A 17702-nucleotide genomic window follows, 5' to 3' on the forward strand; every position below is an offset into this window, starting at 1 on the left:
CATTTGTCTCCAATAATAAGCTCCATTTGTACCTACTTTGTGTAATGCAATCACAGCGATTCGGTTCTCTTTATCACCCCACTTTAATTTAAGATAGCAAAATATTGTACAATTTATTGGCGCCAATGAACAATCATATAAAAATGAAAGATTCCAAATTCAAATGTAAAATTTTGTTTAGTTTTAATTGTAGTAGTATTTATGGCCAGATTCAGTATATATATATATATATACTTGCGCATATATGAAATATGCGCAATATACGAGTATATATTCCATTACAAGAACAGAGAGAAACGAAATAATTATTGTAATGATTGAACTTCTACAACTTTCGTCATAAAAAAAAAATGATAGGATTGTTGTCAGGTAGTAATAAAAGGATTGATTACAGACAAAGGCTACAGATTTATATTACGTTAAATAAACTTGAAATTTTTTAACTTAGACCATGCCTATAACCATATCGGTTAAGCACTAAGTTGGCAAAATGTCACCGCAATCGGATGAACGGCTTCGCAGTGCATTAATTATGCACAATCAAACATTAATTTTAATATCATAGATACCTGTTATTGACATGAAATCATCTAAACCAACTATTTCACACACCCTTTCCAAAACACTTACTCCCTTATTCATAATGGTCCGCTAACTTTAAGCAGCCGCTAAGAAGTGTTTTTTCTCATTCTGACTTAGGTGACTTAGCAGACTATTATGAATAAGGGGCCTAAGTATAGCTAGATGATGTCATTAAAAATAATTTAATCAAATTAAAAATAAATCATATATGTACTTTAATGATATAAATAGAATAAAAATAAATCATATATGTACTTTAATTATATAAATAGAATAAAAATATAAACCCACCTATATATTGGGTTCTGTAATATTGGTTAATGATCTCGAAGTTATTGATATACTAGAAACGATCTACTTAATTTTGAATATTCTACTAAAGCAGTGTTACCTACCTCTCCAAAGGTACACATTATAATATAAACTAACTCCTATTATTATAAATTCTATAAATATCTAAAATTTCACCTTCGCACGACACGCCACAAGTTACGATATCATCCCCACCATCTGGATGTGTGGCGGTCCTCCACAGTGCGGTTTTCAAGTAGCTTTCTTCCTCGTACCACGAAGCTGTGGAATGAGCTTCCTTGTGCGGTGTTTCCGGGACGATACGACATGGGTACCTTCAAGAAAAGCGCGTACACCTTCCTTAAAGGCCGGCAACGCTCTTGTGATTCCTCTGGTGTTGCAGGATGTGTGGGCGGCGGTGATCACTTAACACCAGGTGACCCGTACGCTCGTTTGTCCTCCTATTCCATAAAAAAAAAAAAAATCTAATGTTAAAACATAACCATTGACCGCACCGTTTCTTTTAGGCAATGTAACTGTTGAGATGACTAAATGTGAGATTGTTATTTCTTTGATAGTCAAGTAATGTACTTCCTATAATATAATAATAATAATATTGACACACTTTTACACAAATTATGTTGCCTCAAACTAGGCATAGCCTGGACTATGGGTACAAGACTAGAGGTGGGCTAAACTGTTATAATTTTTCAATGAATTAAACTGTTGTGTTATATTTTTCTAACTGTTGTTGCAAGCTGTTGTAATATATATTAGATGATATAAATTTTAATCGAAATTATTTACGCTGATAGTTGTTACTTGTTGTTGTTGCGGTTTGCAGTTAATAGTTATTTAGTGTTATAATATAACATATTTAAAGAGGAATTATTACTTTAACACTAAGTACTTGGTAGTTGGTATTTTTTGTTGTGCTTTTTAGAAAGCGTCTATTATCTAATTATCAAATTGTCATAAATTAGGTACAATCAGGACAAAACTGAAAATATTCACTAAAATTAAAAAATGTGTTTATTTTAGTTTTTCTTTACAGCTGTTCATTGGCATTTAAGAAGATTATTTGGTTGACTTTTGAGGATGTCAGCCTTGTTCGTCGATCTGATATTACGAATCCACTTTTCGAAAAAGCCCTTTCGCATGGCACAGACGTTACCACTATGTTGCATATCTTAATAAAAAGAGAGTACAGGGATGGATAGACGGTTTTGCGTTCACGCCACCACTTTAGTGGGCAATCTGTTCGTGGAATTAAATTTTCATTCAAGTACATTTCAACCTCGTCGACAGCCTTCGTATGCGCCAATCTTGGTGTATTTACATATTTTGCTTGATGGTCAAAATCGGACCAAATAGACATTTCGTCCTCGTTACCTTCAGCCATCTTGCAGTTGTTAGCCACATAGTCGTCGTCTCGATTTAACTCGGCGGCTTTTTCAATTATGATACATTTTAAAATTGCCAATGCATCTTGACTTTTAAAAGCGTGTTGTTTAAGCCTAGGGTCTAGATAGGTGCACAAACCAATGGCTTCATTGTGTTCAATATCTTTAAATCGTGAACTAAGTCCTGCCTTTAGAGTTTGCACCACTTGTTTAACAGGCAAACAATTCTATTTTTAAAAGTCGCTCATATACAGAAGTCAAACCCTGTGTCATTACAAGAGCTTTGCTTGCTGTTAAGTATTTGTCGGCGCTCATCGTGACCGTAGCTTCATAAAAAGGCTTTAGGACAATAATGAGTTCCTCAATGCATCTCCACTCTTCCATCGGAATAACAGGCAGATTTGCATTGAGGTTCGGAATAGTGGCCCTTAGTGCCTCCTGTAGATCTGAGAACCGCTGCAGCATCAGATACGTCGAGTTCCATCTGGTGGGAACTGACATCTTCACAGTTTTCGCATTGCCTTGACTAACATCTTGGGCATTTACCTGATATTTCAAAAGTTTATCCTTCGCTTGGGTACTCCTTTTAAAATGCGCTACGGTCTTTTGTACCTTAGTAATTGTGGATGCTACGTTGGGTAGGCTCAAAGCTTCTTGTACTATTAAATTTAACTTATGAACGTAGCATCCAAAATGATACCAGTTTAGTATGCTAGCAGCATTTACCATATTAGACGCATTGTCGTACACCAAAAAGTTTATCTTATCTTTGATCTGCCAGGAGTCCGCAATCCTCATCAGCTGCTGAGCTATATTCGAACTCGTATGCGGGCCTTCTAAAGCACTACACTCCAACAAAAATGAAACATACTCTAATGTTTCACTATGTATGACATGTCCGGTAACGTACGCTTCCATACTTCGGGATGACCAGCAATCCACGGTAAGACAGATCTTTTGGCAAAATTCTTTTATTATTTGTTTAATATTATTCAATTTATCTTCATATTTTGCACTTAGTAATCTATTGGATAGCATTTTACGAGATGGAATCTCATAGCTCGGATTTAAAGCTCGACTATAAGCTCTGAATCCTTCATCATTGACAATATCAAAAGGTTGAAAGTCACTGGTTATCATTTTTAACAAGGACTCGTCCATTTGAGCTTTTTCTGTAGGACGTAGTTTTCGGGGAATATAGGTGGACATCATCTTTTGGACTTTCTTTGGAGGGCCTAGAGGAGCTAAATCAATGTGATGATTGTCGATCGCCATTGATTGGGTGGAGGGTCCGGGGACTGGAGCTAAAAGCGACTGGTCAGTCTCAGAAGCTGCTGTTACATGCCCACCACTGAAAGTACCACCACCACCATGGTTACTTTCACCACGTTCAATATTAGCGTTCCTACCAGCATTACTGAACTCTTCGTGAACAACAACATGTTTTTGTTTTAAGTGTAATTTAAGATTGGTTATTGTACTTTTGTACGACAAAGTCTTTTTACAATAATTGCACATTGCTTTTTTTCGGAATTATTTTCTACGGTAAAATAGTTCCAAATTGTTCCAGTGCGTTGGCGCGACATGACTTACCTACTTTATTTTTATACTTATACCTGTCTAAGTACCTATACAGAACAATCTTAACGACGAATAATGACTATGAACTAAACGTATATTTACACTATTCACAAAACTTTTATTTTTACACTAAAATTGTCTTTTTACATAACAAACTAATAATAACAACTCAACTAATTTACTATTCACACTATACCTAGTTGTTGTAATTCAAAACAATGATAATAATTTTCAAAACACAACTAGCAAATGATTCTTACTCTAACAAATGATTCTCGTTGGAAATTTAATAATAAGAGTACATACAATAATTTTCAATCTAAAACAACAGTGTTATAATTTTATATTTGTTCCTCGCAAGTAAAAATAGCTTTTATTATGATATGCGAAGTGTTCACATTACTTTGAAGACTAAGCAATAATTACTAAAGCGAATTAGAAAAGGTGCCATCTGTTAAAAATATTAAATTTACAAAATTTTAATTTCATTAAAGAAACGCACCACTTTCCGCTGGTGTGCATAGATGGCGCTGTAATTAAATTTCAAACGAATTATAACACTATGAAAATAATTTATATTATAACAGTCTAGTGGCAAATTTTATAATGTGTTATACTGTTGTAAAAATATATTGTAATATATAATGTGTTGTGTGTTATAACGCCCACCTCTATACAAGACAACGATATAAACATACATAAATAGGTACATATAAACATCCATGACTCGGAAACAGACATCCATATAAATCATATAAATGATTGCACCTACCGGGATTCGAACCAGAAACCTTTCGCTTAGTGGTCAGGGTCACTAACCATTCGGCGTCAAATATTTGTTATAAAATTTGTACTAAATATTTAACTCAAATAAAGAAGTTTTAGAATGATAAAATAAATCATAGAGTAGCTTAAATCAATATGTTTCTGTATCGGTGAAATCGTTTTATTTGCAGAAGCGCTACTTCAGAGTCGTCCCCTGCCTCACATTCCGGATCTGCCAGATGGGGAGGGCCCCGCGCCGCCGACACCGCAACCGCTCGATTCCGCTAACAGGTTTGACATGGAACACTTTAGTACTCGGCTACTGAGCGTATTTTATTGTTAATTGAGTAATTTATTACATCTGTAAAGCTACGATAGAATTATGAACAAAATTATTATTTGTTATATTTTACGTAAAATTTTAATTTTAACAAGATCAGCTCAAAACGTTACCTAGAAGTGGATTCAATATAAAGAAATTTAGCAATTTGTTATGTTTTTAATGTGATAATCGTCACCTTTGGGATTAATAAACAAATAAAATTAGAAAACAAAATTTTATGAACGATGCTGGACTCGAACCCACGACCTCTCGCGTTCCGTGCGAGTGCTCTTTCAACTGAGATAACTGTTCGGGGTTGAGCAGGTTATCAACTGTAAAGTAGATCCTGTAGATGAAGCCACAACCTGAGAGTTGAACAAGTCGTACAAGATTTTATGACTATACGTAACTGGAACTGTTATCTCAGTTGGAAGAGCACTCGCACGGAACGCGAGAGGTCGTGGGTTCGAGTCACGCATCGTTTATAATTTTTTTTTCTAATTTAATTTGTATAAAGAGGTTCATTTATTACCTACACACAAAGATCTGTAAATCACACGCTGTTTCTTTGAATTATTTTAAGGTTACCTACCTGTAATAGTAAACGGTTACATGAAAACCAAGTCGTATCTCCCATTTTTCTTTATATTCATGAAATTTTGCGCGTAATGTAAGTAACGAGATATTCAATTTCGTTTTTTATTATCAGACACTTTGTTTTGGTGCTAGATGTGCATGCAAGCTCTAACGACTATACTAATTAAATAGTAAAGTACTCTTTATCCAGTTTAGTTATTTCATCTGTACGGAACTTTTGGAACGGGAACCACTCTCGCGTTTGTCATAAAAAGTTCAGAGGGCACTTTGATTGTGTTTTCAATTAATTGTCCAAATAAACCTCGTATCGACCTGCGCCAGTTTTATGTACACAACAGAGGAGAGTTGCTTTTCCAAAACTAATGTTAAAAAGTGTATTTCTCTGTCCAAATTCTTCCACGTTTAATATTTTGATAAATTTTTCATAAATAAATAAATATAAAATCGATCTGACTAAATTATTTTGTGTGTACGATGTCAGGTGGACTTCCAAAGAAAATCTATTGGCTCACCATGAAGAAGATGATCCCCAGTTATTTGTTGCCCTATACGATTTCCAAGCGGGTGGGGAAAATCAGCTGAGCCTTAAGAAAGGTAAAAATTAGTGATGTTTTGATTTATTGTAATTACTTTATTTCTAGTGGCAGGCTCCTTTGCACAGGAACCGGCTAGATTATGGGTACCGCAACGGCGCCTATTTCTGCCGTGAAGCAGTAATGTGTAAACATTGTGCTTCGGTCTGAAGGGCGCCGTAGCTAGTAAAATTATTGGGCAAATTAGACTTAACATCTTATGTCTCAAGGTGACGAGCGCAATTGTAGTGCCGCTCAGAATTTTTGGGTTTTTCACGAATCCTGAGCGGCACTGCACTGTAATGGGTATCGTTTCAATTACCATCAGCTGAACGTCCTCCTCGTCTCGTCCCTTATTTTCATAAAAAAAACTTAACATATTATAATGAGTGTTTCCGCTTGAATTACAATTTTGTTGAATAAAATATTATACTAACCACATTGCGGTGCGGTTTAGTTTATCAGATTATTTTCTGTTTTAAGTTAGAGATAGTAGTGGCTATGGTTAGCTTCGATCTTATTAATATGCACGTATGTCATATAGGGGAACAAGTACGCATAATGAGCTACAACAAGAGCGGTGAATGGTGCGAAGCCCACACGCTAGTGGGCGGCGTAGGCTGGGTGCCCAGTAACTACGTGACTCCTGTGAACTCACTCGAGAAGCACTCGTGGTACCACGGCCCCATATCTCGCAACGCTGCCGAGTACCTGCTCTCATCCGGGATCAATGGCAGCTTCCTAGTGAGTATTATACGTTAACATCGTTGTGTTATTTAATAGATGCATATAATTACCATCAATACAAGCTGCCGGGTACATTTTTTTTTAATTCAATTTGTTTTATCGGTCCAGTCTGTTCTTGATAATAAGGAACATAATTAATTATTAAATTAACCACTTTAACAATGAGACATACAAACCAGAAAACAACTTTAAATTCCATTTTCTGGTATGAACGTAAAACCTATATAGCGCAATGAATTAATTAAAATGCTGTCATTTTGATATAACATACTCGTCTATATTATTTTCATGTGCACAGTGATTCATTGGTTATTGTTACTTTTTAAATCATTGTATTAATATTTATTATTGCGTTATTGCACTATTAATAGCTTCAGAATGTTTGACAATCGAGCGGCTAATATATTTAGTAATGAGATTTGGCAATCGCATTAAATATTTTTATTCAATTTAAGGTGCGAGAGTCTGAGTCCAGTCCAGGGCAAAGGAGTATTTCATTGAGGTACGAGGGAAGAGTGTATCACTATCGGATTAACGAAGATTCTGATGGGAAGGTAATTTATATTTTTAGCATTATATGTCACATCACTATGTACCTACTATGATTTATATATTTATCTATTTCAGGAAAGGGACAGTCATATTCGAGCATAATTACATCTTAATATATATAAATTACGTGACACGTTGTTTGTCCGCGATGGAATCCTAAATTAATGAACGGATTTTAATGGGGATTACTTCATGGAGTGCAGTTTAGTCCAACTTGAGAGATAGGATAGTTTTTATTTCGATTTGGGAAGCATAATTATTTTAATTTCCAATATTTGTTTTGTATGGAAATATTTTCTATGAGAGAATTTATTGACGCACGGTTTGACAGTTCTGCTGTGAAACAATTTCATTATATTTAACAACAGGGAGCAATGACGTTCTATACATAATATAGAACGTCATTGTCAGGGAGTATATTTTACAAAATAATTATTGGTGTTATGAAATATTATTGACAAATTCATGAAAAACAGTATTTTATTTATTATGAACAGAACAACGTCTGTCAGGTCGGCTAGTAGTATATAATTCAAACAGACCCAGCAGTTCAATTAATTATTAAGAAGTAAAATTAACATATTATATCCTCGCCTGTCTGTAGGCACTATTCATGCAGCTACTTAATGACATATATATAATACTTAATTTTAAATATTTAAATACAGAAACTATGAAATTAAAATGGTGTTCAGTTTAAATATAAACGTTAAGCTTGGAATATTAATCACAATTATTAGGTAAATTTTATATTTTTCTATTATGAAATATTATCAAAGATCGACGCGTAAAATGTAGGAAAAGTTCTTTGAACTGCTACAATTCTATAACTCCACAGAAAATTCTGTTTATGCTTTAATTTTTATTTATGAGAAACTTTTCAGAGCTCGTGGGTACAACTGTTTTGATTTATGAGAAAATAATAAAACAATTAAACGAGATCTAAAATGTATTGATTCAGAATCGAATTGATATTTACTCTTAACAAAAAATAACTATTAAAGCAAATACCAACGTTATCAAATCTCCCGCTCGTCCCAAACATATATTATTCTTTTAATTTGATAATTTTCTCGGTTAGTTACGTAATTATTATCCGCTCTCGTTCGTTCGCCCACGGCTTGTTGTCGAAGTCAAATGATTACCGATTGCTATTTACGTACTCTTAATTAACTAGTTTTTCTTTATATTTATTTTAGGTAAATGTTTTGTGTATTGAGGAAAGTATTCGTTCTCACATTTTCCTTTTACGTATTTCGGATCCGAAGATCGATAGAAAGTTCGCGATTAGACGTTTTGTCTTTCATGTTTACCTTATTCCCAAATTCACAGTTTGATATTATTATGAGTGTAATTACAGCCACACTTTTTACGACAGCCTTATAGATTTCGTTCAGTATAATAAATATATATTTTATTCTAAAATGGCAAGATTTTTATTGTACGAAGAGGTCTTCTTGTATGTAGAAAATCTTGACAGCAAAAGAACAACGTCGTCTTCGGCAATATTTATTTAATAAAGCGGATCTAAAGTACTTTGTTAATAAGATTTAACTCGAAGGTCGTCTCGTACTTTCGTTTTGGATCGAAATTTCGGCCTCTGATTTTGGTAATAGACCAGGAGTATAACTGATATTGTATTTAGGAAATTCGCAGGTGGATAAGTGGTCGGGTTATTGGTTATATCATAAGAGTAAAATCCACATATTTAATAGAAAAAGCCAAAAATATTTTAGTACCTACCTTGCTTAAGCATACTGACTAGGTCCTGTTGAGGTTTATATGGAAAATAATTGTTACATACAGCTGTGTAACATGAAATTTTCATTGCTAATGACTTCACTGATAAATTAATAATGCGACTGACTTGAGAATTCTAAAGCCAGAGAAAAGATTTCGCAGTTAGTCTAGATATTGCTTTAATCGAGTGTGACATAAAGCGCTTCTCACGTAACATCCATCCTATAGGCTTCCCGAAAATTTATGCTAGTGGTTCACCCGCTTCCTCACTGGACACAGCATGTAGTATATTGGTCGTTGCTTCGACTTAAGCCCGTAAACGCTGGTGTTTCCTGTGTTTGTGTTATCCCCTAGACTATCTCCAACATGAATTGTTATGTCGATGATAGTACTGGAGATGTTCATACAACGGGCCTGTACAGTCGACTAGTTAAGGAAGATACTTATATCTTCAATCCATTGTTCAATTTAACCCCCAGAAGACTAAAATTTGCACGTTTTTGGTGCTACATTGTGCACTCTGAACTCTGGGGTGTAGGATGCACCGGAAAGTTGAGTGAGTGCTGTATCAGGTCATTCAGGTCTAAACTTAGCTTTCTTGCGCGATGTATCCAGGTTTATACGAATTACGTAAACAAACGCGTAGATAGAAAGATAATTATAATATACAGTTAATAAGTAATGATAGTATAGAATATATAAATAAGATAATTTTTTGCTGTTATTTGATTTTGCAACAGAGAAAAACTAAATTTCGTACTTTGACTGTTTTCTTGTCTTGTTAGATAAAAATCGTTCGAAACTATAAATTGCCTTAGTTCGTATATATTGAGATGATAAGAGCTGGTGTTAAAGTTGTGTCATGTATATTGTTTACGAGTTTAGAGCGAGCCGCGCAAATATATTATACTAAACGTGTATTTGAATTAAGAAACAATTTTTAAATATGTCTAAGATTAACTTAAACTTATTTTGGTATTTACATTCTCGCATTCTTATCTGTTGGAAGAAGCAGTTAAGTAAGACCTAACACAAGTTCTGCGAACTTAACACGGAAGTCCTTCAAATTGTATATTTACTAAAATGCTAATTAAAACAAAAATATTTTGATTTGATCTTTGATCGGCCTAAAGAATTGATGATTGTTTATCATTTAACATTTTACGGTCGATTCTCCTCTGATTTAATAAAATATATCAACATGCTACATGAAAACTGATTTGGTTTTATTTTGTACAGGTGTATGTGACTTCGGAGTCTAAATTCGGCACATTGGCCGAGCTCGTCCATCACCATTCCGTTCTTGGCGACGGTCTTATCACACAACTACTTTACCCGGCACCGAAAAGGAACAAACCCACCGTGTTTCCACTTGCGCCACCCGACGAGTGGGAGATAGACAGAACGGATATTGTAATGAAACATAAACTGGGCGGAGGCCAATATGGCGATGTTTACGAAGCCGCTTGGAAGAGATGCAATATGACTGTAAGTGTATTTTATAAAAAATATTTTTAAACCGGGGCTTCTAAGTTAATAAGCATAAGAAGTCGAACGTTTTAAACCAGTGTTGCCAGTGATGACATATGGAACGCAGACGTGATCGCTAACTATGGACTTTATATGGGGAAGCTCATGGTCGCTCAGAGGGCAATGGAGGGGGCTATGCTCGGAGTTTCCCTGCTAGATTGAATCAGAAATGAGGAAATCCGTTGGAGAACCAAAGTCACCGACATAGCATAGATGATTGCAAAACTTAAGTGGCAGTGGGCAGGACACATAGCTTGACGACAGATGGGCAATGGGGAAGTAAAGTCCTCATATTGCGACCACGTACCGGAAAACGTAGTGTTGGTAGGCCTCCCACAAGATGGGCCCTATGATCTGGTCAAGATCTCCGGAAAATAGGTTAGATGAGGGTAGCGCAAGACCGATCGGCATTGAGATCTTTGTGGGAGATCTTTGCCCAGCAGTGCACGTCTTCCGGCTTAAAATGATAATTATGATGAAGCTTTAAAAAATAAAGTTGACTGAAGTCTCGAAATAAAGTTATTTCTTCGAAAACTATCAATGCTATTGTAGTATGTTTAACACCCTAATGGAACGTAAATAATCACCCGCATATGCATATTTGCAATAACAGAGGTTGGGAGATCCTTTTACTACCCTTGGGGTGGCGTATACTCTAGACTTAAAGGTCTCTAATAAGGTAACATAGCAACTAGCAGTTGATTCCCCAAGTAAACCCACATTCGTGTTTTAATACCCCTTATTACACAACAGTTGCAGAAATAACTATTATAGGCACAGAGCTGTCTGATCGAGGTTGTTATATGGTGCGTTACAAGTTATGACTCAGGTCACATGGGCACTGTTATAAGCAAATGAAGCATCAGATATACCACCTACTGGTTCAGTCATCTATTTCCCTTAGACATCATATTGACATACATTCTACTACTATATACAACTAGAATGAATGAATGTTGCACCATTAATAATAATAATAAATATATTACATAACTGTCTCTATAGCCCACAGAGTAACTGTTTATTTGGGTTTCTTGTACAACTATGCAATATATCTTTCACAGGTTGCAGTAAAAACCCTGAAAGATGACACAATGGCGCTTAAAGATTTCTTAGAAGAAGCTGCTATCATGAAAGAGATGCGTCATCCAAACCTCGTGCAATTGCTGGGCGTATGTACGCGAGAACCACCATTTTACATCATCACAGAGTTCATGAGTCGAGGAAACTTGCTCGACTATCTTAGAACTGGCAACCGTGATCATATCGATGCTGTTGTGCTTATGTATATGGCAACACAGATTGCCTCTGGCATGAGTTATCTTGAGAGCAGGTCTTTCATACACAGGTTCGTTTCATATTATTACTAATTCACAGGCCGATGTATGTATGCCATGAGATTCTGACTTGATAATAGAACATATGTTCCGTTTTAGAAAGCTTATATTCTTTTAGAGTTTCGTAAAAAATATACTTATGTCTTAAAAGTTGTAAAGAAACATTATGTTTCCATTTTCAAATATCGTAAATGGTTTTCAATTTATTTTAATCTAAGCAGTACAGTACAGTGGAAAGTCAAAAAGAATTCTGGTGTCGCGGTGTTTGTTACCAAACTCCTCCGAAACGGCTGAATCGATTTGTATGATATTTTGCGTGCATAACGGGTAATTCTGAGAATCGGCCAACATATATTTCTATAGCCCAAAAAAATATTAATATTAAAAATATTTATTAATTTGTATGGCTGTACAATGTTTGCTGGGTTAGCTAGTTTCTATATTAAAAGCCACAGTGAAACATAGGCGGATTAAGCAAGTATAATATAAAAATTTAAGTATAATATGTTTAAGTCAGAAAATTTCAAGTTGTCGATTCATTTGGGATTGCATATCAGCACAATAACATTGACATCATTTAAACGACCAACTTGAAAACTGGTATAAATAGATACAAATATGTACATGATCAAAAAAATGCATTTCTACTATAAATTGCCACAAGATGATGTTGCAATATTACAATATCTATACATTACTTCTCAAGTTTCTTTTTAAATTTACCCATATCTTATCGTCCGGGAAACACCACGAAAGGAAGCTAATTTTACCGCTTGTTGTATGTGGATGAAAGTTCCTTGAAAAGCGCATTGTGGAGTGATGTGTCGTGCGAAGGTGAAATTCGGCGGCAGGAATTAGGTCAAACAGCTCTTTGGGACACTCACCGTGATAGATGCGGTAGAAGACACACAATGAATCCACGTCTCTATGCACCGCCAAGTGATTGAGCCATGCACATAGCACTGGATCCCCTACATTTCGAGTAGTTATGCGATGCCTACGGTCAAATGTCTCGAGCTGACACTGGAATGCACCAGACCAGAGATGACAGTAATACTCCATATGTGGCTGGACCTGCGCTTTGTAGAGCGCTTGAAAGTGGGCTAGAATTATTGTGAGAGTGTTCTACAGCGAATAATCATAGCCAGGTTTAGCCAGTAATAAATAAATATAATTATGTATACTTTATTTTATTTCGTTATTCTCATACGCGAAAATTATAATTCATCTAAATGTAATATAATAAAATAAAGCTTAAGAGGCGTTTTTTAGGTTCGTGACGAAATGTTGTGTGTGAAAATTATTTCGACGTGCTTCTATTTCAACTTTTGATTGGAGTGTGTTTTATGCAGGGATCTGGCAGCTCGCAATTGTCTGGTCGGAGAGAACCACCTCGTGAAAGTAGCTGACTTCGGACTTGCTAGACTGATGCGGGATGACACTTATACAGCTCACGCTGGTGCAAAGTTCCCTATTAAGTGGACCGCCCCCGAAGGCTTGGCTTATAACACCTTCAGCACCAAGTCTGATGTCTGGGCGTTCGGAATTCTTCTGTGGGAGATTGCCACGTACGGAATGTCACCCTACCCCGGTGTTGACTTGGCGGATGTTTACCACATGCTTGAGAAGGTGAGTTTGTTATTGTTATACTTCGGTTTCAATATATACACTTGACAAACATACATTTTATCATTTATTGCTACATCGGGAAAGGTGAAAAGCAAAATGAGAAGGAGTGACATACATAATCTTTCACAGCTTCAGCGTTTCACGCAATACCTTTACAGTCTGTTTAAGGAACATCATAGAAGAAACTTCCAAATAAAAAGATATTTCACTGATATTTAGAATTATACATAGGCATAGGCATATTACATACTAAGATTCAAGAGGCACAAATTCAAGAAATATAGCTACTTTCTGTCGTTAGATAATTGCTGCCATAAAAATATTTTAATATTTTTATCATCATGTATTGCAAACACTTTAAAATGACTATATTTTAATAAAATGTATATATACTCAAATATAATAAGATGTTCTTTAAATTGATTACCAATTAAATAGCTCTGCCTACAATATTAAAAATAAATATATGTATTTGTTTGGCAAAATTTATGTAAAAATAATTCTTTTTTATATACCTTGTAGGTGTAGTATATATATCACTTCGGCAGTTCATACTCCCGGTAGGTAAAACATGTATGTTTTCGAGTTGTTGGATGTCTATATTTATATATATTTAAGTATACGTATATTGTATTAAATTTATTATTGTTTGTCTTGCACCTGTATGTAGTTGATTCAGGCTATGCCTTACTCGGTGCAAGATAGTTTGTGTAAAAGTGTGTCGGTATATTCTTGTAGCAATCGCTAGTATTATCCGTTTGGTGAAAACTATTGTGAACAACAGTAAACTATTTATTCTGTACCTCCTGCCACCTTATAATGCTTTAAACAAATTTGAATTCCTCTCATGTTATGTTTCCTATCCTTTCTGGAAGTATCTATAAGACGGTGAAGCTCGGTATTAAATTTCTTCCTAAATTATTTGAGTAGGATCTCTTATATGTCACCATTACTTCCTTGTTAGTAATATATAAAAAATAAAACAACTAAAACCATAAGCAAACCTATTTATTAACATCATAATATAACAATGACAATGATATAAAAACAAGCTTTATTTTGTAATTGGCTGTAAACTCACGGGTATCTTATTTCAAAACAATAAGATCGACTTTAATTTCATGTGAATATTAACCGGATTGTTTATAAAACAAAGCTGTGATGTAAGCGCTTATGTGGTGCCCAGGTAAGCTAAACAATGCGATAACTTCTCCAAGCCATTTACATTGAAAAGTACAAACATTTATGTGATTATCAGAAACACCAAGGATCTTATAAAACTATAGTAAAATAACTAACATTAAGTTAACAGTATATACATTTTTATTATAAATAGCACTGGACAGGCTGTTGCATATGTTTGATTGCAAATTTTTTTGTGCCTATTTGAAGCGTAGCTCTGAAGTATTTTTGTATTTTGAATTAATTTCGGTAGTTTTCCGTATTATTTATATATACTTCAGGAATCAACGTAATAAAGTACACAATTTTTTGTAAATAGTTTTCCTATCGATGTTTGTTTAGCTGAGGTTGTCATTACTACTTTTAGTACCGTAGACTCTCGCTACATGGCCATCAGCCCCAAAATGGCGAATATCAAACAGGCACAAAAGCACTTTGACAGCTGCCAGTGGTATATAGTAGAGGTCAGAGATTATAAAATTTCAGAAAAGGTATATTTGGGGTTTTTGTAACATTTATCTGACAAAACTAGACACATATTGCATTCTCATAAATTACGTTTAAAAATTACTTCAACATTATTAAAAATTGTTATGTGCCGAATAAGCAAAATTGCATACATTTAAACATTGCAAATATTAGCAATGAGTTGAGTCGGTGCAAAGATGTTTTTTGCATAGTGAACACTGTGGCCTACTAACGGCTATACGTGAAAATATTTCCGAGGCTGATAGTTCTTTACTCAGCTTGCTGCACATGGAATATGATACTGTTTTCTTCGTAAAGTCCTTTGCTGGAACGCAAGTTCGTGCACGCACCGGGCCGATCTCTTGACCGGTTTCAACTAAAAATTCATTGACATTTAGAAAATATCTTAATGCATATAAATTACGTGTCAAGTTGTTTGTCCGCGATGGACTCCCTAAACTAATGAACGGATTTAAATGGGGATTACTTTATGGAGTGCAGTTTAGTCCAACTTGAGAAATAGGATAGTTTTTATTTCGATTTGGGTCCATAATTATTTTTATTTCCAATATTTGTTTTGTATAGACATATTTTCTGTGAGAGAATTTATTGACGCACGGTTTGACAGTTCTGGCTGTGCAACAATTTCATTATAACAACAAGGAGCATTTTTTACGAAATAATTCTTGATGTTTTGAAATATAATTGTCAAATTTCTATATAACAGTATTTTTTTTATTATCTACAAAACAGCGTCTGTTGGGTCAGGTACTAGAATATATTTTTTCAGATAACGAGGCCAGAAATTAATGTACTGTAATTACTAACTAAAGTATTTCGGCCGAAAAATATTATGGTGGAAAAGTATTTAATTTTAATGTTTGTCTCATCAACCCTAAATTATCATTTTAAAAACTATTAATTGTTTGAATTAAAAAAAATATGAATAAATAATATAAAAATAGCTCACCAAGTTTAGCTGACTCCGAAGTTATTACGATGCACAGGAATTCCATGCCGGGAATATAACAATCAATATTCGCCACCTTAAATTGAAAATATAAATAATGATTCCGCAAATAATCACAACTAGAAACAAAAATACTGGCCAGTTGTTCTATTAGAATTCACAATCCCAGTACAGTATAATATAAATTTAATTTAACTTGTATGGGGTAAAGTAGGCACTTTCGTTATGACATTCTAAGTTATATTTTTAAATTAATTTTACATATTCTTGAGAGACTTTCTTATGCCGATCCGTTTCTATTAACGGTGATAACAAAGAGAATTCCTTGTAAGTAAATTAATATGAATTATTTTAACTTACGGTAATATTTGCGAAATCCGGATGATCAGGATCCCAGCAACCGGGATGGTCGAAAGACAAGCAGTTGTAGCACTGAATCCCCTTGGTTGTTGGGGACACAAACTTCTTTGGCTTAGTTTTCTTGTGTTTTCCTGTAATATTAACAAAATATTAAAAATAATATCACAAAAAACATACAATAATAAATAATTCTTACCGTTCACTGCAATAGTCAGAAGAAGGAAATAAATGAGCGTATTTTTAAGTCTCAACATTTTAAACTATTTAACAGGATATGTTTTTTTTTTATTGTATAATTGACGTGTGTTTCGCAAGAACACTACTTCTTGACTGATTCAAAGTCGCACTGTGCTCCGTTTATACTGTTGCGAGAAACAGTCATGCTTTTCGTTGGATCGACGCCATTCATATACATCATGTTAAGTTTTGTGATAATATTGAAAATGTAATAAAAGGCATTTACTTTCTCAAAATTGATTCCTTTAGAATTCTTTTTGATGTCATTTCGTATACTACTAGATACTACTACCGCTTCGGAAACAAATGGCGCTCTGAGAGAGAAGAAGCGGCGCAAGAAACTCTCCCAGCATTCTTTTTTTGCGCTCTTTTCAATAAAAATATACAATATTGTACAGTCATTTCTATCGCTATAAAATAATCACAATCTAGTCCCAGGCTGTCCGATCATTTAGATATTCAGCAGTGGAGTAATAGGATTTACGACAGAGCCATTTTTTTTATAAAACATTTAAATTTATTTATAGACAATGCCTGAACAGTGGCTGGGACTTCATTGTAGAAGTGTATACATTTACCCTTAAAGCTATTATGTATCTAATGTAGTTGTAGCTACCTTTTTGCTTTCTATAAAATTTACTTTACACACGTTTTGGTATTTCTATGCAACTGAGAAATATATAATATAATATGTGCTTATAAGCTATCGTATATATTTTTTGTAATTGTGTATACGATTTATAACCGTTATTTTTTATTTTATTCGTAGAACTATTCTTTATCAATTAACCTATTAAACGTAGACTTTCCTTTTACTTGTAATTTTTAATAATCTCC

General features: G+C 34.4%; 2 protein-coding genes across 3 annotated transcripts in view; one reads left to right on the forward strand and one right to left on the reverse strand.

The window, feature by feature from the left end:
- LOC126978546 (tyrosine-protein kinase Abl) overlaps positions 1-17702 on the forward strand; it is a 52128-nt gene that overhangs the window by 12537 nt on the left and 21889 nt on the right. For both annotated transcript variants that reach the window (XM_050827474.1, XM_050827475.1), the window contains exons 2-8: positions 4814-4913; positions 6023-6135; positions 6658-6857; positions 7316-7414; positions 10392-10640; positions 11747-12030; positions 13372-13648. In XM_050827474.1, coding sequence (XP_050683431.1) covers positions 4814-4913; positions 6023-6135; positions 6658-6857; positions 7316-7414; positions 10392-10640; positions 11747-12030; positions 13372-13648 — 1322 coding nt within the window. The remainder of the gene's footprint in view (positions 1-4813; positions 4914-6022; positions 6136-6657; positions 6858-7315; positions 7415-10391; positions 10641-11746; positions 12031-13371; positions 13649-17702) is intronic.
- On the reverse strand, positions 14646-16952 carry LOC126978566 (uncharacterized). Its single transcript, XM_050827520.1, has 4 exons — positions 16825-16952; positions 16629-16759; positions 16269-16344; positions 14646-15674 (listed from the first exon to the last, which is right to left on the reverse strand). Exons 1-4 carry the CDS (start codon positions 16880-16882, stop codon positions 15469-15471), a joined length of 471 nt encoding a protein of 156 aa, XP_050683477.1. The 5' UTR covers positions 16883-16952; the 3' UTR covers positions 14646-15468.

This window comes from Leptidea sinapis, chromosome Z, assembly GCF_905404315.1.
Source record: "Leptidea sinapis chromosome Z, ilLepSina1.1, whole genome shotgun sequence".
NCBI lineage: Eukaryota > Metazoa > Arthropoda > Insecta > Lepidoptera > Pieridae > Leptidea > Leptidea sinapis.

What these genes read in the sequence shown, in the direction of transcription:
- LOC126978566 (XM_050827520.1), bottom strand. Translation starts at nt 16,882, where the DNA reads ATGTTGAGACTTAAAAATACGCTCATTTATTTCCTTCTTCTGACTATT. An exon ending in CGGATTTCGCAAATATTACC is followed by an intron (nt 16,345 to 16,628) that starts GTAAGTTAAAAT and finishes TTTCAATTTAAG; the next exon opens with GTGGCGAATATTGATTGTTA. An exon ending in TTCGGAGTCAGCTAAACTTG is followed by an intron (nt 15,675 to 16,268) that starts GTGAGCTATTTT and finishes ATGAATTTTTAG; the next exon opens with TTGAAACCGGTCAAGAGATC.